Source organism: Hypoxylon fragiforme (assembly GCF_022984875.1).
Source record: "Hypoxylon fragiforme strain CBS 206.31 chromosome Unknown GGS25scaffold_5, whole genome shotgun sequence".
Classification (NCBI taxonomy): domain Eukaryota; kingdom Fungi; phylum Ascomycota; class Sordariomycetes; order Xylariales; family Hypoxylaceae; genus Hypoxylon; species Hypoxylon fragiforme.
Window position 1 is genome coordinate 2,615,261 of NW_026054760.1, and position 22,690 is coordinate 2,637,950.

The 22,690-nt window shown below is 48.2% G+C and overlaps 10 protein-coding genes across 10 annotated transcripts; 5 read left to right on the top strand and 5 right to left on the bottom strand.

Moving 5' to 3' along the window:
* Positions 1-278: 278 nt before the first annotated feature.
* Positions 279-2,939, bottom strand: GGS25DRAFT_290192 (3-phytase). The gene is made up of 2 exons (XM_049257550.1): positions 1,329-2,939; positions 279-1,276 (listed from the first exon to the last, which is right to left on the bottom strand). Exons 1-2 carry the CDS (start codon positions 2,801-2,803, stop codon positions 361-363), a joined length of 2,391 nt encoding a protein of 796 aa, XP_049116910.1. The 5' UTR covers positions 2,804-2,939; the 3' UTR covers positions 279-360.
* A 94-nt stretch (positions 2,940-3,033) lies between these two features.
* GGS25DRAFT_491536 (uncharacterized protein) lies at positions 3,034-3,955 on the bottom strand (the record flags this gene model as incomplete). Its single annotated transcript, XM_049261103.1, has 2 exons — positions 3,401-3,955; positions 3,034-3,328 (listed from the first exon to the last, which is right to left on the bottom strand). Coding segments are annotated over exons 1-2 (299 nt in total), but the record flags the coding sequence as incomplete, so codon positions are not given.
* A 1,683-nt stretch (positions 3,956-5,638) lies between these two features.
* GGS25DRAFT_491538 (amino acid permease/ SLC12A domain-containing protein) lies at positions 5,639-8,122 on the top strand. Its single transcript, XM_049261104.1, has 4 exons — positions 5,639-6,178; positions 6,251-6,311; positions 6,425-6,874; positions 7,039-8,122. The coding sequence occupies exons 1-4, from the start codon at positions 5,845-5,847 to the stop codon at positions 7,832-7,834; spliced, it is 1,641 nt and encodes a 546-aa protein (XP_049116912.1). The 5' UTR covers positions 5,639-5,844; the 3' UTR covers positions 7,835-8,122.
* A 59-nt stretch (positions 8,123-8,181) lies between these two features.
* On the top strand, positions 8,182-10,475 carry GGS25DRAFT_491545 (2-methylcitrate dehydratase PrpD). The gene is made up of 2 exons (XM_049261105.1): positions 8,182-8,656; positions 8,708-10,475. Exon 2 carries the CDS (start codon positions 8,718-8,720, stop codon positions 10,107-10,109), a length of 1,392 nt encoding a protein of 463 aa, XP_049116913.1. The 5' UTR covers positions 8,182-8,656; positions 8,708-8,717; the 3' UTR covers positions 10,110-10,475.
* A 315-nt stretch (positions 10,476-10,790) lies between these two features.
* On the top strand, positions 10,791-13,279 carry GGS25DRAFT_491547 (phospholipase D/nuclease). Its single transcript, XM_049261106.1, has 2 exons — positions 10,791-12,659; positions 12,832-13,279. Exons 1-2 carry the CDS (start codon positions 11,265-11,267, stop codon positions 13,018-13,020), a joined length of 1,584 nt encoding a protein of 527 aa, XP_049116914.1. The 5' UTR covers positions 10,791-11,264; the 3' UTR covers positions 13,021-13,279.
* A 924-nt stretch (positions 13,280-14,203) lies between these two features.
* GGS25DRAFT_521940 (amino acid permease/ SLC12A domain-containing protein) lies at positions 14,204-16,010 on the top strand (the record flags this gene model as incomplete). The annotated part of the gene is made up of 3 exons (XM_049264142.1): positions 14,204-15,711; positions 15,770-15,919; positions 15,971-16,010. 3 exons carry the CDS (start codon positions 14,204-14,206, stop codon positions 16,008-16,010), a joined length of 1,698 nt encoding a protein of 565 aa, XP_049116915.1.
* A 674-nt stretch (positions 16,011-16,684) lies between these two features.
* On the bottom strand, positions 16,685-18,304 carry GGS25DRAFT_290447 (uncharacterized protein). Its single transcript, XM_049257552.1, has one exon. The coding sequence runs from the start codon at positions 18,179-18,181 to the stop codon at positions 16,904-16,906; it is 1,278 nt and encodes a 425-aa protein (XP_049116916.1). The 5' UTR covers positions 18,182-18,304; the 3' UTR covers positions 16,685-16,903.
* A 119-nt stretch (positions 18,305-18,423) lies between these two features.
* Positions 18,424-19,568, bottom strand: GGS25DRAFT_531781 (uncharacterized protein; the record flags this gene model as incomplete). Its single annotated transcript, XM_049265526.1, has 4 exons — positions 18,424-18,858; positions 18,900-18,973; positions 19,103-19,425; positions 19,474-19,568. 4 exons carry the CDS (start codon positions 19,566-19,568, stop codon positions 18,550-18,552), a joined length of 801 nt encoding a protein of 266 aa, XP_049116917.1. The 3' UTR covers positions 18,424-18,549.
* On the top strand, positions 19,402-20,370 carry GGS25DRAFT_290520 (uncharacterized protein). The gene is made up of 4 exons (XM_049257553.1): positions 19,402-19,680; positions 19,764-19,953; positions 20,014-20,046; positions 20,113-20,370. The coding sequence occupies exons 1-4, from the start codon at positions 19,661-19,663 to the stop codon at positions 20,254-20,256; spliced, it is 387 nt and encodes a 128-aa protein (XP_049116918.1). The 5' UTR covers positions 19,402-19,660; the 3' UTR covers positions 20,257-20,370.
* Positions 20,371-20,778: 408 nt separating this feature from the next.
* GGS25DRAFT_521944 (uncharacterized protein) lies at positions 20,779-22,038 on the bottom strand (the record flags this gene model as incomplete). Its single annotated transcript, XM_049264143.1, has 1 exon — positions 20,779-22,038. One exon carries the CDS (start codon positions 22,036-22,038, stop codon positions 20,779-20,781), a length of 1,260 nt encoding a protein of 419 aa, XP_049116919.1.
* Positions 22,039-22,690: the final 652 nt, after the last annotated feature.

The following is a 22,690-nucleotide window of genomic DNA, read 5'->3' on the forward strand; positions in this document are numbered from 1 at the left end:
ATATTACTGTTGTATACAAAGCTTTACCATCTTCTATAGCTGTCATTGGGAGGAAATTTTCTACGTCGTTCGGGTTTTTGATATATATGGATGGATGGTAATAGTTCTCTTTAGTATAGGTAACCCTTTTTATCTTGGTAGTAATTAGAAGATGATTTGATATGAACCTTCCTGTCACTCTTTGCTTGATGTGCATAGTGATTATATGCCATGCTAGATACCTAGTTGCTTTTGATATCACGACAATTGTCCAATAAAGTTAGGCTATCTTTGAATCTTTTGAGTTAACTCTTGTTCTTAGTGGTAGCTACCTTAATACTACGTAGGTACACTCCTATATATGCATGTACCCTAGAAGTATTAGTGGGCACGTTTACAACCCTTGGCACCTGATGCCTTGAAGTTTGAAGCCTTGAAACTTGAACCCTTAGAGCTTGAAGCGTTGGGGCTTGAAGCATTAGGGCTTGAACCTTTGAAGCTTGAATCCTTGAAACTTGCAGCCTTGAAACTTGAAGCCTTGGAAGCTGAAGCTCGAGGGTCCCAGTTGGGATCAACCTCTTTCAAGAGTTCCTCGCTAAGTACATCCGCGAGGCTGACTAGCTTGAAGCTCGCTTTGTCGCTTGTGCCCCCTTCGGGTAGCTGGTTTGCGTCGTCATGAACAACCACCAGCCCAGCAGGGAATACAGAACCCAGAGCCGCGCCGACAGCTGTAACACCGTCCGTATTCGTCACAGCGTCGACCCCTTTCTCTACATTTTCCATAATCGTAAACGTCTCGACATAATCATGGGGAGCAGCGCGGCGATACACATTATAAGCGCTGACACCTTGCTGACTCACGATGATGAATCCCTTGTCAGCCGTAGGACCTTCAACCAACGTCACGCCCTCGACATCTGCGTACATCGTCCCGTCGCCGACCTCACCGATCATAAATGCTTCCGTGGTATCGTCTGGCTCGGCACCGTAACGCCAGAGAGCATGAGGTTCTTCGCCAATGATAACCCACCCATTCGCTTCGTCCGATACGCAACCCTCGACTTGCCCTCCGGATCCACCGGTGAAGTTGCGTACGAGAGTAGTCTGCAGTGAATCGTCCTCCCAGGTAAGCTCGTACTGCAGGTATTCGGCAGTCTTCGCATTAACAAACACATATTGCTTGCCACTTTTCCGCGAATGGTACACGCAGCTACCGTAGACTTTATAATTCGGCTTGGTTGGTTGCGTACCGCCTGCTATGGTCTGTAGGGTTCCGTTCGAGGTGATCTCAAAGAGACTAGAACTAATTAACTTATGAAAAGGGGATCGGGGTCTGTACTCAAACTTACCACATAGTGTTGTCTTCTCGGCAAGCGGCGTATGTCAGATCAACCGTCCGGTTTCCAGCTTGGAAATTGTATATCACATCAACATTGTTGGGCTCGCTGGCTGCTATGGTTTGCAGCTGCTTTCCACTGAGGTCAAACACTCCGAGTCCGGCACCCTCTTCTGACTTTGTTGTAGTGATGATTCGCGACTCCGATTTATCGACTGGCGATATCCAAATGGCCGGGTCATCACCATCAGCACCGTTTGCATCCGTCTCGGCAACAGGTAGGACTACTTTGAAAGCGCAGTATAAACCACCCCATCCATCGTCGCATTGGCACGAATTCGCGCCAACACATTGGCCATGGCCAGAGCAGTCATTGCGGCACGTAAAAGCCGCGCAGTCGGCACCGTCGAACCCTGCAAAGCATGCGCACGTAACCGTGCTCTCGTCACCGCTATCATTCTGGCAAAATCCGCTGAGGCTGCACTGAGAACAGACAGTAGTAATTGAAGTGTTGGATTTTTGACGAGGATCGAAAGCGGTATTCGATTCCAAGTCCAGTCCGTCAAAAACTGGCTCTAAAGAGCTAACAGCGAAGCCATTTCCGCCGTCGCTTTCAATAGCATATGTCACGGCGCCGGCTGGGTAGTTTTGCGTAGTTGCTTGGTAGAGACCTAATCCCTTAATTTCGATATCATCATCTCCGGTGAGTGTAGCAGAGCCCAAGAGCGCGAAAGAAGTATCGTATAGTTCTATGGCATGGTCCTGGGAAACAAGTAGATAATCCGATGTTTGTCCAATGTAAGCGGCAAGACCAGTTACACTGTCGCCCGCCTGTCCTAAAACAGTTATTTCAGGAACAGCGGTTCCTTCCGCGGCGGGAAATGTGTAAACAGTTGTGTCATCGTCAGTTGCAAAGTACACTGCCTGGGCAGACAAGGATACAGCACACGACGACGCTTCCGTTGAGGTGTTGAAAGTCTGGATTTCGACGAATTCGTAAGAGCTATCTTGCTCTCTCAAGAGAAAGTGCACAGCTTGCTTCTTCCCAAACAAGTATACGTATTGCTCTCCACTGGCTTGGCTTTTCCAGGTGCAAAGAGCTGACCAATCCCCAAGGGTACGAGTAAGAGGCTCACCGACCTGTTCTCCAGTGATCGAGTCGTAGAGGCGAAAGAATGAGTCTGGTTGGGCGATGGTAACAACCAAATCCTTTCCGCCAACATCGTATACATTCGTCACGAGCTTCGTTCGGCCGGGTGTCTCGTGCTTTGTCTCCGTCAACGGGGTGCTACCATCTAAGCTGTATAGACGGAATCCGCCCGTGCTAGCACCACCATCGTTGCCGATCAACACAGGGCTCGTCGTATTATAGAATACCGCGGTTGTGTCCGAGTCAACGTCGTCCGTTCTTGCTGAGATGGGCAAATCGACTTTCGCTGCCGTCGCCGTCGCGGCCAAAGAAGCGGCTAAGAGAGAAAGAGATCTCATATTGAAACAGCGAGAAGAAGAATCGATCTTGCATACAGGAATGCAGATCTTGGTAAGTTTGCGAAGCCATCGCGGTTCCCTTTAAAGAGTTGCAACGGCAATTCGAACTTGGAAAACCCCCTGAGAGATCTAATATATCCTGGTGCTGATCATACAACTTCGGTAGCATCCCCCGTGGGCTCGTTCGGGGACCCTGTTGGTGCACTACTGGCCCCGCCAAGGATCCATCATTTTTTGGCCTTCCAAATTTGCCATGGCCGCGAAATCTCTGCTCACCTATGGGGGCACGTGTTCACGCGAAATGTATGAGTAAATGCCATTCTTCCAAGTAACAGAGCCAACACGTGAGGCCTTGGTGAGATGTAAAATTGGCATTGTCGAGGATAGATATCTGCGCACGTGAGAAGAAATGGAGTTGTGTCAATGGAGCTTCGAACACGAGAAATTGCAATAGGCGCGTTCAAGTGGATATCGTCAGATCTTCGATTTGGTAAGACTTCCGAGCATTGTCCAATGTCCACTATTCTATTCGTAGAACTGAAGTTTAGCTTGTTTTGACAACAATAAAAATCAGGGCTGGGAGCAGAATAGTTATACATCCATAATAGAGCAATTAATGCCTCGGCCCTATTGTCGTGATATTCCATTGACCAGCACCAAACAGCCTATGATGCTTTGTGCCGTAATATCCACAGGTACATGCCTAGGTAGGTAGGTAGCTACGTGAATAAGGGGTAAATGGATTTCATAGATTAAATCTCGAGTCTCAAGCGAAGCGCTTCCCCAATATGGATGAATTGCAACCTATATAGAACTTATATAGTACGTAATAGGTGTAATAGCATCGTTTCGTGAGAAAGCTGATGCATAACATTTCAAAATGGAAGAGGATCCTTGTATTAAATACTGCATATGTATTAATCGGTTATCCTTCGACCTCGGTACTAGAACCGAGGAAGTCACGTGAATGTTGTAGGTTTGTCTTTAAGTTTAAAATTCAATAACTTACTTGCATTTATAAACAATGAAAATAGAACATCACTGCACAATTGAATAAGTAGGAAATATGCAAATTATTCATAAGGTAGTGTCACGTGACTTTGTATCTACCTTGGTGTTTAGTAGTTATCATAATCATAAGGTTATTACTCCAGATGCCCTTGGTCGTGATAAAGATACATACCTACCTAGCCTATACTACAAATATATAGTTATCCTCCAGGGAATTATCTAGATGACTAAAAAGAGCCCGTACATAGCTTCCTCGACATAAGGAAAAACGGTACACTAGGATTAACCATCCCAGCAGAACCATCGATTGCTCTTGAGCGCCAAGGTGCCAGCATGCTGGGCGCCGAGTAAATGTGCGATCCAACATCCACAGCCAAAAAGCTTATCTCAATTTATATATCAGCCAATCATGATCGATACCTGTAAACCATGGCCTTCTCGAATGGGAAAATGTGACATGTCAGACGAAGATAAGAAAGCAGTGAGGGATAGGGATGAGAGAAAGCTGAATAGGATCGTTTGCTGTTCTCAGCCTACCTAGGCAGATACTTAATTATTAACGAACTGAACGATGATCCTCGGGTGAGGACTTAATATATACATATCTACGTCCGTACCTGATGTTTTCGGAATATCCCATACGACTTCGAGGACAAAGACTGTAACATACGACATAGCACCAGACTGTGCATGTACATAGGTCAGTAGTCCAGACTACATCATGTAGTGCACGGAGCCCCCAGAGAACGCACGAAGAAGGAACAAATGATACAGCCTTAATAGGATTAGCGAAAAAACGCCTCGTGGAACGTGGAGGCGCTCAGGGACACTTCTGATTTGACAGAATAAGCATGCGGGATCGTACATGAAGCCGAGCCATAATATCAATGGTATCAATCAGCTCTCCCAGAAGCATGGCTGCCCAGGTGATAATATCTTTTTCTGCAATCCTTCGGATTTGCGTCCCACAAAGGGGTTGGCGTTGTACGTGCACCTCCCCATCATACGTATCTGAGGTTACACAAGTGAGTTTTGTACATGCTGGACCCTTTTAAGCTCGTATATGTCAAGATAGAGAAGATCTATCATGTACCAGGTAAGATCGGTCACTTAAAAAGTGAAAGTGATGCCCTCTCCGCACAGGGTTACCGAGCTGTACTATGTAGAAAGGGGGAACATTCCACGACATGACCTTGCAGGACAGATGATTACCTAGTAGGTAGGTAAGTAGGTCGTCCAACGAATGAGGGTGTATGACAAACGTTTGTGATTCCGCCGGTGGCGTTTCTCTGAGTCTTGGAGGATGCCTTGTACGACATTCCGGGTAACCCGGTACTGGTAGCACTTTCAGCTTATCCATTTGGATGCTGATAGGTAGTTGGATTTATGACTATGTCTACAATGTACCACGCACTCAGGCTTTGTCATTTGTCTGGCTTGAGACAAGATACTGTATACCGTCTCTTATCAATGGTATGTATGTACCTAGCCAGGGAGCGAAATCAGCCTGTCCGCAATTCTGGGCGACAATTCGTACACCGAGCCTGGGCAATTTAGTTTATCTTCGGTCCGTCTTACAGATGATTATCCCCTATATGTATTGTTCTATGTAGGTAGGGAGATGTGTGGTGTGGTGTACCTTCAACATTACTTGTATGGCTTATGGGTAAGGTGTGTGTCGCTCTTTCCATCCTCGGCTCAGGGGTGCCTACCTTGCGTGTTGGAGGCGAAACAAGAGATTCAATTGTTGTTAGGAGTGCACCTGACAGTAGTTTGGTGTAAATTGAATAAAAGGCAGCCGCATAGCCCCCCCGCGATCTTCTTCTTCTTCGGATCGTTCATCCTGCACACTCTCCACCAATTCATCCCTTGGTAGTTAATGCCTTAGGCTGTAGAGCTCTTACTCTTAATACTCACTACCTAGTATTCATTTTCTCGTTTCCATTCAATGTTCAATGCTCTTCTCAATACTTAGTACCTTATAGTTCCAAACTCGACATCTCTCTCTGTCCCTTATATCGAAAACGAAAATGGACGATAGAGATCCGCCTGGCTATCATGCCAATGTAGATGGACTTCACGAAAAGAGAACCTCCATCTCTGACAATATCTATCATGAGGACCATGGCGCCGACACTGATCTCAAACGCTCTCTTAGCACCCGTCATTTGACCATGATAGCTCTGGGATCCAGTATTGGTATGGGTCTCTGGTTAGGAAGTGGTGAGTCGCTTGCGCAAGGCGGTCCCGCTGGAATCTTCTTGGGCTACTGTCTAGCTGGCTCCATGATCTGGTGTGTCTCTCACTCTATCGGAGAGATGGCGTGTATGTATCCTCTCCCATCGGCATTCGTACAATGGACCGGTAAGTACAATAATGCCACCTATGCAAGCCTCATATTTTGCTCGTTTGTTTTCTAACATGAAATTTGATAAGGAAAATTCGTCGATCCCGCCGCAGCTTTTGCACTGGGTTGGTCTTATTGGTTCTCATACTGGTTGGTACCTCCCTCAATTATTCCATACCCCTTTGTTCGCGGTTTACAATCCTAAGTGGCGATTCGACAAATTGCCATGAAGGCATACTAATATCGAAATTCAAATAAACTAGTATCACGATCTCGAACGAATTGCAAGCCGCGAACACCATTATTTCCTTTTGGACACACGCCGTGCCCGTCGCAGGATGGATTTCCATCTTTTTCGTCGTCATCGTCCTGATCAATATAGGAGCCGTAACTCTCTTCGGTGAGATCGAAGTCATCGCCAGTACAATCAAGTTTGGCTGGATTTTCGTTGTCATCATATCGATGATCGTCATGTCTGCGGGAGGGGCAGGCTACGGTCCAGTTGGTTTCCGGTACTGGAACTCGATGCCATTTACACATGGCTTCAAAGGGTTTCTTGCCGTCATGCCTACTTGTATCTTCGCTATGTCTGGCTCGGAGAACGCTGGGCTTGTTGCTGCTGAAACCGCGAACCCGAAGAAGTCGGTACCTCGTGCCGTTGGGTCGATTTGGCTTCGGCTGTCTCTTTTTTACCTGATAGGTTCACTCATGGTGTGAGTAGCTTTCCGTGCCATCTTCAACCCTTCAGATCCTGGCTTGGTATACCCGCCTCGTTCAACTTGTCGCCAAGAACACGAACTAGACTTCTCAGATAACCGTCAAGTCATCAAGTCGTATCAAGCAGTGCATTCACTAACCTTATACATCTATCATACAGTACGATCAATGTCTCGCCTGAAAACCCCGATCTCTTTGGTGGATCTGGCACTAACGCTTCCCCTTTCGTCATTGCCTACCGCGATGCCGGCATTCCTGTATTAGCCCATATGATGAATGCTATTATCCTCATTTCCGTAATCTCGACGGGATCCATTTCGGGTTACGGCGGGTCGCGTACCACCATGGGCCTCGCATTCCTTGGCATGGCGCCCAAGAGGATGACGAGGGCCGACTCAAAGGGTCGGCCTTGGTATGGCCTCATCCCAACATTCGTTCTCGGTGGCGGTCTTGCGTATCTGAACGTCAGCGAATCCGGCGCGGACGTCTTTGGATGGTTCTCCAACCTTACGTCCCTGTTCACGTTATTCGGCTGGGGTATGATTTGTCTTTCACATATACGCTTCCGTCTCGCATGGGCTAGACAAGGTCGTACACCAGAGGAACTTCCGTGGCGATCTTGGATCTATCCAGTAGGTCCATGGTGGGGTCTCTGCATGTGCATTCTACTGATCATAGTCCAATTCTACCTTTCTGTCTGGCCGCTAGGAGACTCTCCGAGCGCTGAGAATTTCTTCGCAAACTACATCTCGGTTATCGTCATCGTTGTGTTGTGGATCGGCGCTGCAGTCTACTACAGTGTACGGGGGAAGAGGCACTGGCGGCATTGGTGGGTTGATCTAGATACCATCAACCTCGACGAAGGGCGTAGGTTTTATGGAGCGGATGTTGAGAAGGAAAAGGTTACTGGCGTTAAGGGGGTCGCAAAGAAAGTTGTTGGTGCTGTTTTCAATTAGAGAGGGTTGCTGTAAGCTTTTAAATGCGGAACCAGCAACAATACGTATCACCGAAAGTTACCTTGAGAATTTTCTATGGTCACAGAGAGAGGAGATGAATTGGCACGAACGGGGTCGAACTGCTTTAATATGGGCTTCGAGCGAGCTTACGGTACAGACTGGTAGCTTACCAGACACCAAGAAATATCAACCGCATGGAGAGGAATATTGGCATGATATGGAATTAGTTTACACTCAGATACCTCTTCCCATTAAATGCTTCGTCTATTGAAAACCGATGTTCTGTAAGGCTCAGTCTAGTGCATTGTACTTTGATTGACTTAACATTAATAGTGAGGGATGCGGTAGGTAGGTATATTATCAATGCAATAGGGGTAACTAAGTGATGACAGGAAAATGCCATTACCTATTGATAACAGGTATTTCTGCTACCCAGCACAATTTACAATCATCTACCCCTATATCTCTGAAGCTACTGTGTATAAGCCTAGGTTAGGACTATGATCATATCATACCCTTAGAAGTATAGGTACTCTTAACAAGCCTAAGTACTAATTAATCTATAGATAGCAGCCCCCCCCCCCCCCACGAGATATTTCCCATCCCCATTATTTCCGGCACCCGGAAAAGTGAATGTTGGAGACCGTTACCACGAGGAACAAGAAAGAACCTGACATCCTCTCCGCTTTCCTACTACCTACCGTATCTATCTATGGGGTGGCTACTACGCTCCCCTCTCCTTACGCGATGCTAACGTGGTGATTGTCCGGATCAAGGCCGTGCTTTATAAATCACGTCGAGCGCCCGACTTGCTGGAAAGTTCTATCAGGATTAGAAACCGGTTACCTATAGTTAAGAGAAAAGGAAGCATACCTATCTAACGATGGCCACACTTACGCTAGCTACATGGTCTACGAACTTAACTTATCTGAGCTTGACGCCTCCTGTCGTGGATGCTGCGGTGAAGAGTATCTACAACTGGGCCGGGTGCGCCATAGGAGGGTTTGCGCAGGCGGCGCCGCAGATCGCGCTAAACGTATCGCTAGCCAACGGCTTCAATGGGCCATCGACAGCTAGTATACTTGGTCTAAATGGCTCCCTAGACAAAAACGGGTATGGGTACGCCGACGCGCAACTGGCGGCTCTCATCAATGGCATTGCCTCACATGTCGACGATTATGATGACACCCACTTGGCCAGCATCATCCATCCAACGGGCGTCGTAGCAAGTGCACTCCTCGCTGTTTCAGAATCGCAGTCCCTACTGCGGCGGGAAGATCCGGTGTCTGGCCCTGATTTCCTGACTGCATTCGTGGCAGGCATCGAGGCTGAGTTGAAATTGGGTCTGTCGGTGTACCCGGAGCATTACGATGTGGGGTGGCACATCACCAGCACTACGGGCGCGATCGGAGCCGCAGTCGGTGTGAGTAAGCTGCTCGGACTAGACACGGAGCATACACAGCATGCGATCGGCATCGCGTCGACGCATGTCATCGGGATGCAGGTGTTTTTCGGATCGATGACAAAGTCATTTCACATCGGGCGCGCCTCTCAGTCGGGCATGCTGGCGGCGCTACTCGCGCGCGACGGATACACGAGCTCTCTGTCCGCTCTTGAGGATAAGTATGGGTGGCTTCACGTAGTCAGTACACGGGAAAACGGGACGGCGAACTTGGCGGAGCTGGGGCAGACGTGGGAGATTGAGAGTAACACGTTCAAGCCGTTCCCCTGCGGCATCGTCATGCATCCTATCATCGACGGGTGTATCCAACTGCGCGGGCAGGCGATCGCCGGGGGCAAGCCGATCTCGGTTGAGTCTGTTCAGAGCATCGGTTTGCGCGTCAATCCGGAGGTGTTAGTCCTAACTGGTCAGACGGACCCGCAGACGGGGCTCGAGGGTAAGTTCAGCATTTACCACGCTACGGCTGTGGGACTCTTATACGGAGAGGCGACGCCGGCACAATTCACGGACGAGGTGGTGTTGAATGCGACAGTCATCGCTATGAGAAAGCTAGTCAACGTTACGACGGATGACAGTGTGGGCGAAGATCAGGCCTATGTCTCGATTACGTTCGGCGATGGTAGTACACTGGAGAAATACGTCGAGCATGCGATTGGTAGTCTGGATAACCCCTTGACTGTAGATGACTTGAAGAACAAGTTTCTGGAGCAGGTCTCGAGGCAAATCGGAGGTTCGAGAGCCCAAAAGGCGTATGATGCTTTTACCAACATTGGAAAAATGACAGACGTAGGGAAAATCAAGACCCTCTTCTGATGATATATTGTCTGTCTGTTGTTGTTCTTGTTGTTCTTGTTATTTTTTGTTGTTTTGGGCATGAGAAGTGGATTTTTTATGATCATTCGACTTGTCTTTCATTGAGCATTGTTACACTCTTAAGGGAGCAGATCATTTAATAGTATATAAAATGATAAATGCCGGTGTTATGCAAGACTTGAACAATATATAATAATAATGAATGATAGCTTCAATGTTGGGATGAGATGTCTCGGAGTAAGATCCGTTCCAAGGTTTGCATGAACAGATTAGTACATATGTACCTAAACTTACATACCCTGGTAAGTACTAGGTATGCATGCACGTGCGATAAGCGAAATGGGGGCACAGATGGGGGACAGGGAGGGAGGGAGACATGGAGAGAGAGAGAAAGAGAAAGAGCTGGAGACACAGAATAACGATGTGATGACCTCATTCGAAATAATTCGAAACGAAACCGAGCCGGATCACACTGCCGGTACATAGTAGTATTGTGAAATAGTTAGAATTGTGAGAAGATAATGTTAAACTTGAACTTCAAAGTTGTTTGGCGGAATTAGTGCGCCTATTTCCGCCACCACCCGAGACATTAATTCTCAATATTTCTTTATTTTTTCGCAAGTAAATTATTACAAAATGAAAAAAAAAAAGTATAAATTGTCGATAGATAAAGTTCGAGATCAATCCATTGTACAGATTTTCTAGTCTCCACCGCGCACATGTTCACTGCATTGCCCACTGTAATGTTGTATGTATTGTACTGGAGGTTAGGTAACATTTGATACCGGGTTCCACTAAAACCGGGAATTGACCCTGCCCAGCCGCCCAGTTTTAGCGGTCTCTAGGTACCTATTTAGGTAATATAGGTAACCAATACACACAGCCTTGGGAGCTGTCGAAGTTGTCGTGGCAGACCCCGTAGACCCGTCAACCCGTTAGCCCATCAACATTGACCGACCTGACCTGACCTGACTGACCTACAATGTAATAGTTTACTTGTGGAAACATCAAACTTCAACAACGTACAATACCGTGTTCTTCACTCACTCATTCACTCATTCATTCATTCCTTAATCCTTTTTTCCCTTAACCTACCGTACCTATCCTTTCTCGCCTTCCCTCTACTTTACTTACCTATGTCTGTGTCATACCACTATGGACACTGAGAGAACCCGTACCACCACATCATATCATCCCCTTTCTCATTTCAAAGACGAGTGGAAAAACTCACTCGTAGAACATACCTCAAATTTATATGACGAATTTCCCGACTATCACATCTCTGACCCTGATTCTCTAATAAGTACATCGCGTATACACTCTTTTCAACTCGGTACTGGCGCTTCCATATTTACTCAATCTTTAATACCGGCCATAACTGAAGCCAAACATGAAGTTATTCTCGTTACTTGTTTTTGGGCTCCATCCCCTACCCTATCCGCTTTAAGAGAGGCACTGGAAAGGCTTGCTGCAGAACGCTGCGACCGCATTCACAGCGCTATCATGTCTGGTTGCGATCCCGATGTATCACCCCTAAGAATACGTATTTGCTTTTCATCGCGGTCGTTTCTCCAGAAACTCTCTCATACGTGGTCGAGGGACGGATATGTATATCCACCATCTGACTGGGAAACGGTGTTGGGCTTACCAAGCCCCGAAGTTTTGCACGCTGGTCGCATTGATCTGCGGGTCAAGAGCTTATTTTTCTTGCCTTTCAGTGTGATGCACCCCAAGTTTTTAATTGTCGATCGCCAAAAAGCTTGGCTACCCAGTTGTAACGTTAGTTGGGAGGCATGGTTAGAAGGCTGCGTCGAGATCACGGGGAACGCTGTTGATGGACTGGTCAAATTCTATCGGCATGTCTGGGATAGACAACTCGAAAGCCATCCTCCGATGTTGGCACAAACGAGCACTGCATCCCCTAGTTCTGCAAGTTGGGATAGACCTGAGTTGACATCAGTTCGAAGTCCTGCCAGTACTTTCGTGGCCTTATCAGCAGGAGTTGAAACCCCAACAGTACTCCTACCTTCTTCTCACCACCGCAACCCCAAATTCGATATTATTCCGTGGCATGACTCTCCACCGCCACCACCAACACCTCTCAATTATGCTATACTGCGGCTCTTAGATATAGCGGTCCATTCCATCTATATGCAAACACCAAACCTAACATCAGCGGCAGTGATCGACGGCCTTCTCGACGCCTTGAAACGAGGCGTCAATGTATCCATAGTGACTAGCAAAGGGCTCATGCTTCTGGAACAAATATTTACAGCTGGAACCACAACCGCATTTTGTATCCGATCGCTGATTCGAAGGTACCAAAGACTGGAAGCACAATATTCCCAGTTCGAAGGGAGTCCTTTGTACCAGGATTCGGGGTCCGCCGTTGATGTTGAAGCGCAACGGCCACCCCTAGGCCTCTTGACCATATATTACTTCCAGTCAATTCCTCTTGATCAACCTGAAGGACCAGCAGAGGAGCCGGTGCATTCACATGTTAAGTTGACCATCGTGGACGATAAATACACTGTCCTCGGGTCTGGAAATGTAAGCATAACCCCTCAGGCCCGAAGTTTAATGTCATGATAACACAGCCATCGATTCAGTAGCGCTGGCAAGCGCAAATATGTTCTCCACAAACTCTCCTTTGCACACCCCTATCCTTGACATTTTGTAGATGCTGTTAGTGTTCCAGGTTTGCTAATTCGAAGCGTTGCAGATGGACCGTGCCAGTTGGTTTACCAGTCAAGAACTAGGAATTATGTTCAAATCGGCGGAATTCGCTACTAAAGTTGGGACAGCTGTTGGCGACGTTCTGGCACATCGACGGGAACTGGTGTTTTCATCAGGTACCATAGTACAATTACCAACAAAGTCAAATCAGCCGCCTGAACTTGAAGCAAGTTGAAAATTATAGAGTTGGAAATCTGATTTACCATGATTATACAATACCTACCTATATACCAACATATAACTGTGCTAGCGGAAAAGGGAAGCATTATTATGTATGTTTTTGCATTGAATAGATTTATGATACCAAAACACCGTTAAGTGTGTTAAGTTACGTGTAAGTTACATGTAATGACAATGGCAAAAGGACTTGGCTTTCCGCATGGATGTTTGGATTCGGAAATGTTGGTTTGACTTACATGACTTGTATGTACTAGGTACTATGTAGTAATGTACTACTAGGTACTATATACCCTTGTTAAGTACCTACTACATAGATACAATACCCCTATATATGAATAACACTGACCAGAACTCTGGAAGAATTATACTACTACATATAGTAGTACTACCTAGTAACCTACAATTGTGCTTCGTATCCAATGATATGTCTCTATACAAAATGTCAAAATGCGTAGGGTTGTATACAAATTGTTGACTACCGTCACGGTGCAAAATTGAAGCAAGACTTACAAGTAAAGTTTTAATAGGGGTGTTAGATTCTTTGGGGGTTTCTCTTTCCATGTAAGCGATACATAGATCGAACCTACCTAGGTTAGGTAGGTAAAGTTGAGCTTATCTTGTAATGCATGTGCATGTGTCTAACCAGCTGACCAGTAACAGCCAACGAAATTCAATTCGCCAGTTAAATTTTCGTTTTCTGCTCACCTCTTGTTACACACAGCCATCTAGATCATACATGTACATACACTGCATACCCTCTACTTATTACATGTACTTACTTACATACATCGAGTAAGGCTCCGCAAAGTGATTTCGTGTATATTATCTTTCCCGTCCTCAGTGCGCAACAAGAATTCTAGTTTGTCACTTGTGGGATTTTGGCGTATATTCTAGCCTTACACAACGTCTCCCACCCTTTCCAGTTTCCTTACCGGTCGGTCTGTACACTCCTGATCACCTATCTGTGATTGCCTGGTCATAGGATAGCACTTCTCTTTTTAGTAGGTAGTCACCGCCCATGGACTTCGTACCAGAGTTCTTTGCTCTTCTACTTAAAGGCATTTTCGTCAACCTTGACACCTTTATTGGCAACTGGTTCACCGCCAGCTGAGGACCTATACACATTGATACTTGGTCCCAAACCAAGAGAAGTGTAAAAAAAAAAATTCTCATTCATCATGGCATCTTTCCCGCCCCAATCCGGGTACTCGACCGCCGTGACTTCTGGTCATGGACATGGGAATGAAGTTTCAGACGCGGAGAAATTTACCCTCGGCCAGGACGATGGCGTCCAAATCGAGGCCCTCACAGGAATCGGCGGCGGCAGCGATGGCACCCATCGCAGACTGAAGCCTCGTCATATCCAATTGATCGGCATTGGTGGCACCATCGGCACAGCACTATTCGTTCAAATCGGCAAGCCACTACTTCAAGGCGGGCCCGGAAGTCTCTTTATCGCCTACTCCATCTGGTGTACAGTCATCCTGGCTCTGACCATGTGCCTGGCTGAAATGGTGACGTATCTGCCAATTTCCTCACCCTTCATCCGCTTCGCCGGCCGCTATGTTGATGAGGCTTTCGGTTTCGCTGCTGGCTGGAACTTTTTTGTCTTGGAGGCTGCGCTCGTGCCGTTTGAGGTGACAGCAATCAACTTGATCATTCATTTTTGGAGTGATGAAGTCCCAGCTGGCGCGATCATAGCAATTGTGCTTGTGGTCTATGCGATAATCAATGTCGTGGCTATTGGCGTATATGGAGAATCTGAATTCTGGGCGGCAACAGGCAAAGTTTTGCTTGCGATTGGGCTGATAATATACACTTTCTGTGTCATGGTCGGTGGAAATCCTCAGCATGACCGGTTCGGGTTTCGATATTGGTATGAGCCTGGATCATTCGCCGAATACTATTCGACTGGCTCCCTTGGCCGGTTTCAAGGATTTTTGCAATGTCTGATATCGGCTGCTTTAACCATCGCCGGTCCAGATTATGTTTCGATGGCTGCGGGTGAGGCTGAGAATCCCCGTGTGGTCTTGCCTTCAGCCTTCAATGCCGTATTCTATCGGCTCACGACATTCTTCATGCTAGGAGCCCTATGTGTAGGAATTCTGGTTCCCTACAATGACGCAGAAATGAACGATGCCTTCACCAACTCGGCTGCTGGTGCAGCAGCTTCACCATATGTTGTCTCTATGCACCGGCTAGGGATCCCTATTTTACCACACATCGTCAATGCTGCGATCTTGACTGCCTGTTTCTCCGCTGGAAACAGTTATGTGTACTGCGCTTCCCGTTCACTCTATGGGTTGGCCCTCGAGGGTAAGGCGCCGAAGTTTTTGACAAAGTGCACAAAAGCAGGAGTCCCCATCTACTGCGTGGGATTTGTTTTGATGATTGCGTTATTGTCATTCCTCCAAGTAAGCGAGAACGCGGCCGTTGTACTCAGCTGGTTCTTTTCACTAGTCACTGCGTCTCAATTGATCAACTACTGCGTCGTATCCGTTACGTATGTCTGCTTCTATCGCGCCATGAAAGCGCAGGGTATGAGCCGCGAATCTCTACCCTACCAAGGCTTGTTTCAACCCTATTCAGCCTATTATGCCGGAATCGCGACTTTCGTTATGACGTTCGTGTGTGGCTATACCGTCTTCTTGCCAGGCATGTGGAGCGTTCCGAGCTTTTTATTCTCGTGAGTCAAGCATTTTGAGTGCCTATATTGAGCAACTAGTCACTGACAAGCCCCTTAGGTACACAATGATTGGCGTCTTCCCGGTCCTTTATTTTTCCTGGAAATTTATTCACAGGACTCAGATTCACAGGCCAGAAGCAGTCGATTTGTTGCGAGATGTAGCCGCAGTGGAAGATTATACTAAGAAATACGTCCCTACGCCTCCGAGGTAAGTTTCCTTGTCCCAAATTCATAGAATTTTTTTAATTGACCGTGACAGAAACAAATTTTCCGAAGTGATGAATAAAGTCTTCAACTAAGGTGCAATTTGAAAGTGTCGTCTGTAACTTTTGAGCATCGTTGGAGTCCGCTTTATATTACCCCTTTTCATTAAGGGGCATAGCATTATCATCTATTGGTTCGGGATAATAGTTGGCTAGATAGGGTCATGTTAAGGTGCCATCATAAGACCGGAACAGGTTGAGAGTGAACTCAAAATCTAGAGGCTCTAGAACCTGGGTATCAGTGATAGATGAATAGACTCTACATCTTAATATCGCTCCTATGAAATCGTCAGTTTTAAGAGCTTTGGTTTCTACCCTTCCATCCAGTGATCTTCCACTCTCTCTCTCCCCTTCTCCCCTTTCTCATCCACTTCGCGCGCCTTCGCCCAAAAAAGCACCATGGCCATCCATTACCGTACCATTTCACTACCTAAACACAGCTGCCACAATAACCACAATCCATAGGTATCGAAGAAGCGTTTTCGGGTAACCGGGCCGTCAGAATCAAGGGGGGCAGACGGTCGCTAGCCGCGGATAGAGTGCAGGCGGATGAGGATCCAGGGCTTTCATGTTGCCGATGCGGACGTGGCGGAGTCTTCGAGAGACACGCCCGCGAGCTAGCGCGTCACGATCCGCCGATGAAGGGCCGGACAAGCGAAGAGGAGATTCAGGGACTGCAGATGTCGGAATTGACTCTTGTACACCGTCGCCGTCGTCGGCCCCATGAGAGGCTGAGCTGGTGCGAGGATTGATGACCTGTGTGGCCGCGCGGGTGACTTCTTTAAACGATAGCTTGTTGTTTCGTAAATCGTGGTTGAGATGGTGAGAAAGTGAAGAGATTTCGTAATCTGGGTACCTAGGGGAGCGAGTTACGCCTATAAATAATAACCTTCGTTCTCCGGGCCAAATTCACGAATCTTCCTCCTCCATCAACGCCACAGTTCCCCAGACCCCAGGGGCCGTTCATGAGTCATACGATAGGCTATTGTCTCCTTTGCTTCACTTTCCTGCCTCGTGAGCGTACTCGGTCCCATCGTGGCCCCACGATATGGGAATTTCGCTGTCCCCGGCACGTCAAAATGCACCAGCGCGTGTCCCTGACGGAGGTCGTCGAGGTGGTAGTCCGTGATGGTCGTGTCTGGGAGGGCCAGGTAGTCGAAGATGGACGCGTAGGTGCCCAATGTTAGGCGGATGTCCGTTAGGATTAGTGAAGTGAGGTGTAAGGCTTTGAGGAGGATGAAAAGGTCGTCCGAGGAGATGTAGATACCGCGGAATGTGCAGGCTTTGAGGCTTGTGAAATGAGACGGGCTGAGCTCGACTGCGGGGTTTGGTGGTGGCGGCGGCGTAACATCAGAGGTAGAGGCAGAGGTGTGGGAATCGACGATGGTGTTGTACCAGTGCACGTCTAGGCACTCCAGCTGCGGCATGATGGCTGACATGTCTAGGAGAGCTCGCAGCGCTAGTTTGCCGTGCGCGGTCGGGCGGGAGTGTCCGGGTGTGGTCTCTTTGGAGTCCACGAAAGGCGACGAGAGGCTCACCTTCAGCTCTTTCAGCGAGCTGAATACAGACGTTGACGATGTAAACTGCCGGGGGAGCGGTAACAGAGCGTCGTACACAAGACTGCACCGCAAGCCTCCGCTGTAAATGTCTAGGTGTGAGGCCACGGGCAGTTGCGCCGCGTGGAGTGCGGCCATGGTGATGGTGAAGGTGCGCAGAGCCGTGGCCCAGATACTTTGTAGTGAAGGGTTACTTCGTTCTGGCTCTGACTCTGATGATTCGGAAGCGCTGCCGCTGTCGCTGTCGTTACTGTTGTTGTGGTCGCGCACACTCACACGCAGACACAGAGAGGCTAGGCTACCTGTGGGCGAACGCTGCTTCAGGTTGCTGAAAGCCGTGGTTAGACTACGACGTATGTGCTCGTCGTCGTCGTCGTCGTCGTTTCCCGCAACGCCGGTAATCGTGCAGTGTTGCAGTAGACAGCCCAGATGGCCTTGACTAGTAATATGCATCATGTTCTCCAGGGGCTCCGAAGTCAGCTCGATATCTTTATAGGTGAAGTACTGGGCTAGATGTTGTTGTTGTTGCTGGGACACCTTGCTCTCCATTGTGTGGCTCGTGAGGTGAAGGGAGGTGATGTTCCGGAGGGAGATGAGCGCCACGATGTGGCCTACCAACTCTATGGGGAGAGTTTCGAGGGAGGGTGTCATGCTGTTTGTTGTATGTGGTAAATGTGATATATGTGGTGGCAGAAAATAAGATTTTTGTTAAGTTTTTTTATATTTTTTTTTCTACGGGAAGCGTCGTCTGAAATACAAAAGCTCTATGTAGCGTTTGATGCGGATATTGGCCCTTACATCTTACATGTACCTACTACCTTTTCAACGACTTTTTATTCGTTGGGATGAGTGTTACACGGCAGTGGCTTTCAGTATATTTTCCATGTCCGTACCCCTGCCCGAATCCCATCGGTCGTTTGTTTTCTACGAAAGTCAAAATTCTTATGCAGGGAAAACTCAAATTAAAAGCTATAAGCGACTTATGATATCTCGACCATCATGTATTACACATGTAACCATTAACCCAGTCCCAGGTTATTGCCAGTCTCCAAATTCTGCTCGTACCAAACCCTGAAGTTGGGGTTGTTTCTCCCGTCGGCATTCGCTTCATACTCAAACAGCGCCTTACCCTGATCTTCCCGAGGCATCATTATGAAGGCAACAGCTAGACCATTGTTCCCCGAGAACAAGCTCGGATCCAGACTATCCCCTCTCGTTCTCCATGTCTGACCCTGACCTGTAATTAGGTTGAGGCAATTCTGTTCGAGGGCTGTATCGGGTGCTTTTGCGCCCTCTGCAGCGAACGCCAGGTTCTCAAAGAAATGGGCCTTAGTTGAGAAATTAGAAAGAGAAACGGTTTTGCAATGACAATATTGAGGAAGTTGGGTGCTTGAAAATCCGCGAACCGCTTGAGCGTGGCGAACGTATAATCATTCGTACCCGCTACTCTTGTTAGCATTAACGGATTAAAGGGGGGGTAAGCCATTGGGAGGTCTTTAGAATATACCCCTTGCCTTTGAAAATGGTATGGTTTCAGGTATGTGCAACTGGATTAAAGTCATGAAGACTTACTGGTATCGGCCAGATTGATAATATTGGTATTTGGGTTATCTCTAAGCAGAACCAGGGCATCTGCTTTACCCTGAAGGAAAGGTCCGATGTCGTCCTGGCGTACGTTCTGAAGCGTTCTCTTCAGCACGTGGTGAGTCCCCTCTTTCTCAGAAGCCGCCTGGTCCTGAATCGTATCATTTGACGTTACAAATTGAAGTAAGGTACGTTTGGACAATGTTGAAGAAGAGCATGAACTCCCACAAGAGCCACATATTCGACGACAAGTAGGGCCATCACTATTGCTCGAGTCTCTACGCCGAATATCGGCAAATACCTCTGGCAATCTACTGAAATCTTAGCGACTTTCCTATAAGACTTGAACGGAATCATACCCATCGAAGACCAGATCACGCTGCGCTAGATATCGAGCATTTGCAAACCAACTGAGGAGCGCGAGGCTTCCTAAAATGGCACGAGCAAAGTACATGATGGCTAATGCTCTAAGACTGTAATTCCGCAAATTGAGGGAATCGCAGTCAGGGCTGAGTTATTGGGAGTGAAGAAGCCAAGGCCCAGAAGATGTTTATCCTATTGAAAATGTACGAGGATATGAAATTATCACGATGTTGGGATGACATCTTCAAGTGAATCGAAGGATTTTGCGTAACTAACATGCTTTCAGCTGGATCACATCAGATTTCTGCATCCCAGACCCGGCTGACACAGGAGCTCCGGGAACGGCACAACCTAACAGCAACGGATGCATTTCTAACTGCGGAACGGATATCATAACATCAGCAGCACCGGACAGTTTTGCTAGGATCGGCTACTTCGAGGCTTGGAATGATCAGAGACCGTGTCTGAATATGTGGGTAAGTCGGCTTGCTTCCAAAAACGTGTGGTTGGACCCCAGCTAAAATACCCAATTACAGCCTCAGAGTATCCCGTCGTACTATACACACGTGGTATGATACCTAAGCTTGACGGACCGACTGAAGTTGAAATCTAATACTGACAAACTGATTCACTAGCATTTTGCATTTGCTAATATCTCTACCGATTATGACGTGGATATTAGCGCAGTTGAGGAAATGTTCAAGCAGTTCAAGGCGAAAACCGGGTTTAAGCATATACTTTCCTTTGGAGGCTCGGCTTTCTCAACATCGACCTTATAATCAAGGCCGGATGCATCGAGCGCGCCATCGTGTCGGCCGGCGGGCCCAAGATCTCTTGCCAGGGTCACGACTTGGATATTAAGAAACGGATAGATGATGGGATTGGAGGAGAAAATGAGGCGGACGGCAGCTTCTACTACCCCGGCAGAGAGAAAGGAGCGGCTGTGACGGTGGCGGCTAGTTACCTCCCGCCATCTGCCATACCGACTTATACATACCCGACGTCGATGACACCGAGGCCGAGATATACTCCCATGATATGGAACGGTACTGATACGTGGCCTGTGGTAGTCACCTCTACGATTATGAAGGAAGAGGCTGTGGTGTTCACGAATGTGGTGCCGTTTACGCCGACAGACAGGCTCGCTAGCACTCACTACGATATTACTACACGGTAATAAATGTCAAATATTATACTAGAATGCTAGGTAGGTACCTAGGTAGCTAGGGCGTTACGCCTTATATCCAAGAGTATGCCCGAGTTTCACCAAAGAAATTATTGAAGAAAAGTTATATCAATCTCTACCTGATCTTCCCATTCTCAACCCTTACATCGACGGTATCGTCCGTCTCCAACATCAAAGGCGGGATTTCCTTTCGATACCATTGCCACGGTACTCTCTCACCATCTCCCTCGTTCCTCATCTCCGTACAGCTGCCACCGCACCACCACATCCCCCGCGGCAGCATCTGGACGCGATACCTGCCGTCCGGCACCCCTTTACCCTTAACTAACCCGCTAATATCCACGCGCCTGACCAGCGGCTCGCCAGGCATCAGCGTAACCAGTGTGTCCAGCCTCGGGCGGGGATCAACATTCCCGGCCGTCAAGCCGGCGCACCCTACGTGCTTCGCGGGCGCGCGTACTACTACCTCGCCCGTACCGGCATCGACGACTTGGAGGCTAGAGGTTGGTGCCGGTGCCGGCGATGCTGCTGCTGCGTTGATGATCAGAGGGCGGGAGGTTTCGATTTCCTCGGGCTGGAAGGGTCCCCATGGTATTAGGAAGCGCTGCGGGCCGCGGGTCTGGACGGTAAGGGGCTGGGCGCCGGTGTGCAGGACGGATATTTCCAGAGGAGCGCGAGGATGATCGTCGTCGCCCTCGTCGAGGTTGGCACGGTCCGCGCTGCTCCGGCTTAATCGCATATGCGTCTCCACCTTCGGCGGGCGAGGCAGTTCCGGCACCACCGCGAAGCTCGCTCTGCCGGCTGATGACTTGCTGTTGATCAGCCTGGTGGTCTCCGAGGCTTTTGTAGTAGTAGTAGTGGGCACTTTATTGCTGTGGTTTCTTCTCGAGGGTGGATTATCAGTGTCATCGCCATAAGTCCACCACTTCACGCCTAGGTCCTTGCCCGCCAGCCGGATGGTGTACTTCCTGCCCGGCTGCAGCACCGAGGCCAGTTCGCTGTTTGGCGTGACTTGGTACTGGTAGACGGTCATCGCGTCCTTCCAGTGTGCTGTGCGGTCGACTGGCGAGGGGAGGGAAAGGTACGTTCCCGCCGCCTCGCTCTCGGGTAGCTGCAGCTGGCCTGCTGGAAAATCAATCGGTTTCTCCTGCCGGCCTTCTTTTCCATGATGCTCATGAAGCGTAAGCAGCCGGTGAGCGATCGCGTAGGGCACGTCCAGGACTGAGTTCGCGGCGTGCAAGACTATGGGACGTGGATCTGTATCGTTTGGGCTGCGGCGGCAAAGACCGAAGACGATGCTGAAGGGATGTTGGCCCGAGGCGTCGAAGACTTGGTATCGGCTGTGGATTGCGGTGTGGATGTGTAGTTCTTCCATTTTTTTTGATAGTGAAGAAGGAATCAAATCAACCGCATTGGCAAGCGTCGTGTGGGTTGAAGAAGAAAATTGGAAGGATTTCCTCGTTGCGGATGTAAGATGAAGATGCATGACAGACAATGAGTCATAGAGGGGTAACGTGATATCTTTTTCTTGTAGTATAACTGCAACCAAGAAGAAGGAAGATAGCTTGGCTTATTCCTGACTACCCTGGCGGAGTGCCAATATATGGCTATTTGGCCCTAGTGGAGCCTATGGTGCCTCAGGCACCTGGAACACTTTTCTACAATGCCCCCTATTTATACAATAACAATAACTATGTTGAAAGGGTCAAAAGTATGGTTTAACTAAATATCAGAATACTAATTATCCATTTCCGTTGAACTGGAGGCGGCATTCCTCAGAGCAGCACGAGCTCGGTCGGTCGGCCGCTCCGTACCTATTCTTTCAAAACAGTTGCAAATGTTCCTTAGGCGGGGGCCAGAGCGCCGAGGTCAAAACGGAGCGGCGGTCGGTGTAGCACACGCGAACGGGGATTTTAGTCATCAGAGACGCCCGCGCCGCTATTAGCCGTTTATTAGCATCGGACTGCTTTTTTTCTCTTTTTCTTTGCTTATTCTTTTTTTTGGGGGGGGGGTTCGTTGGTTGGGTT

Bases quoted from the DNA above. Each gene is read 5' to 3' on its own strand.
- GGS25DRAFT_290192 (XM_049257550.1), bottom strand. From the start codon at position 2,803: ATGAGATCTCTTTCTCTCTTAGCCGCTTCTTTGGCCGCGACGGCGACG. The intron at 1,277-1,328 runs GTAAGTTTGAGT...AATTAGTTCTAG, and splicing joins CGAGAAGACAACACTATGTG to TCTCTTTGAGATCACCTCGA.
- GGS25DRAFT_491538 (XM_049261104.1), top strand. From the start codon at position 5,845: ATGGACGATAGAGATCCGCCTGGCTATCATGCCAATGTAGATGGACTT. The intron at 6,312-6,424 runs GTTGGTACCTCC...CAAATAAACTAG, and splicing joins TCTTATTGGTTCTCATACTG to TATCACGATCTCGAACGAAT. The intron at 6,875-7,038 runs GTGAGTAGCTTT...TCTATCATACAG, and splicing joins CTGATAGGTTCACTCATGGT to TACGATCAATGTCTCGCCTG.
- GGS25DRAFT_491545 (XM_049261105.1), top strand. From the start codon at position 8,718: ATGGCCACACTTACGCTAGCTACATGGTCTACGAACTTAACTTATCTG.
- GGS25DRAFT_491547 (XM_049261106.1), top strand. From the start codon at position 11,265: ATGGACACTGAGAGAACCCGTACCACCACATCATATCATCCCCTTTCT. The intron at 12,660-12,831 runs GTAAGCATAACC...GAAGCGTTGCAG, and splicing joins CTGTCCTCGGGTCTGGAAAT to ATGGACCGTGCCAGTTGGTT.
- GGS25DRAFT_290447 (XM_049257552.1), bottom strand. From the start codon at position 18,181: ATGACACCCTCCCTCGAAACTCTCCCCATAGAGTTGGTAGGCCACATC.
- GGS25DRAFT_290520 (XM_049257553.1), top strand. From the start codon at position 19,661: ATGTTTATCCTATTGAAAAT. The intron at 19,954-20,013 runs GTAAGTCGGCTT...ACCCAATTACAG, and splicing joins GACCGTGTCTGAATATGTGG to CCTCAGAGTATCCCGTCGTA. The intron at 20,047-20,112 runs GTATGATACCTA...CTGATTCACTAG, and splicing joins CGTCGTACTATACACACGTG to CATTTTGCATTTGCTAATAT.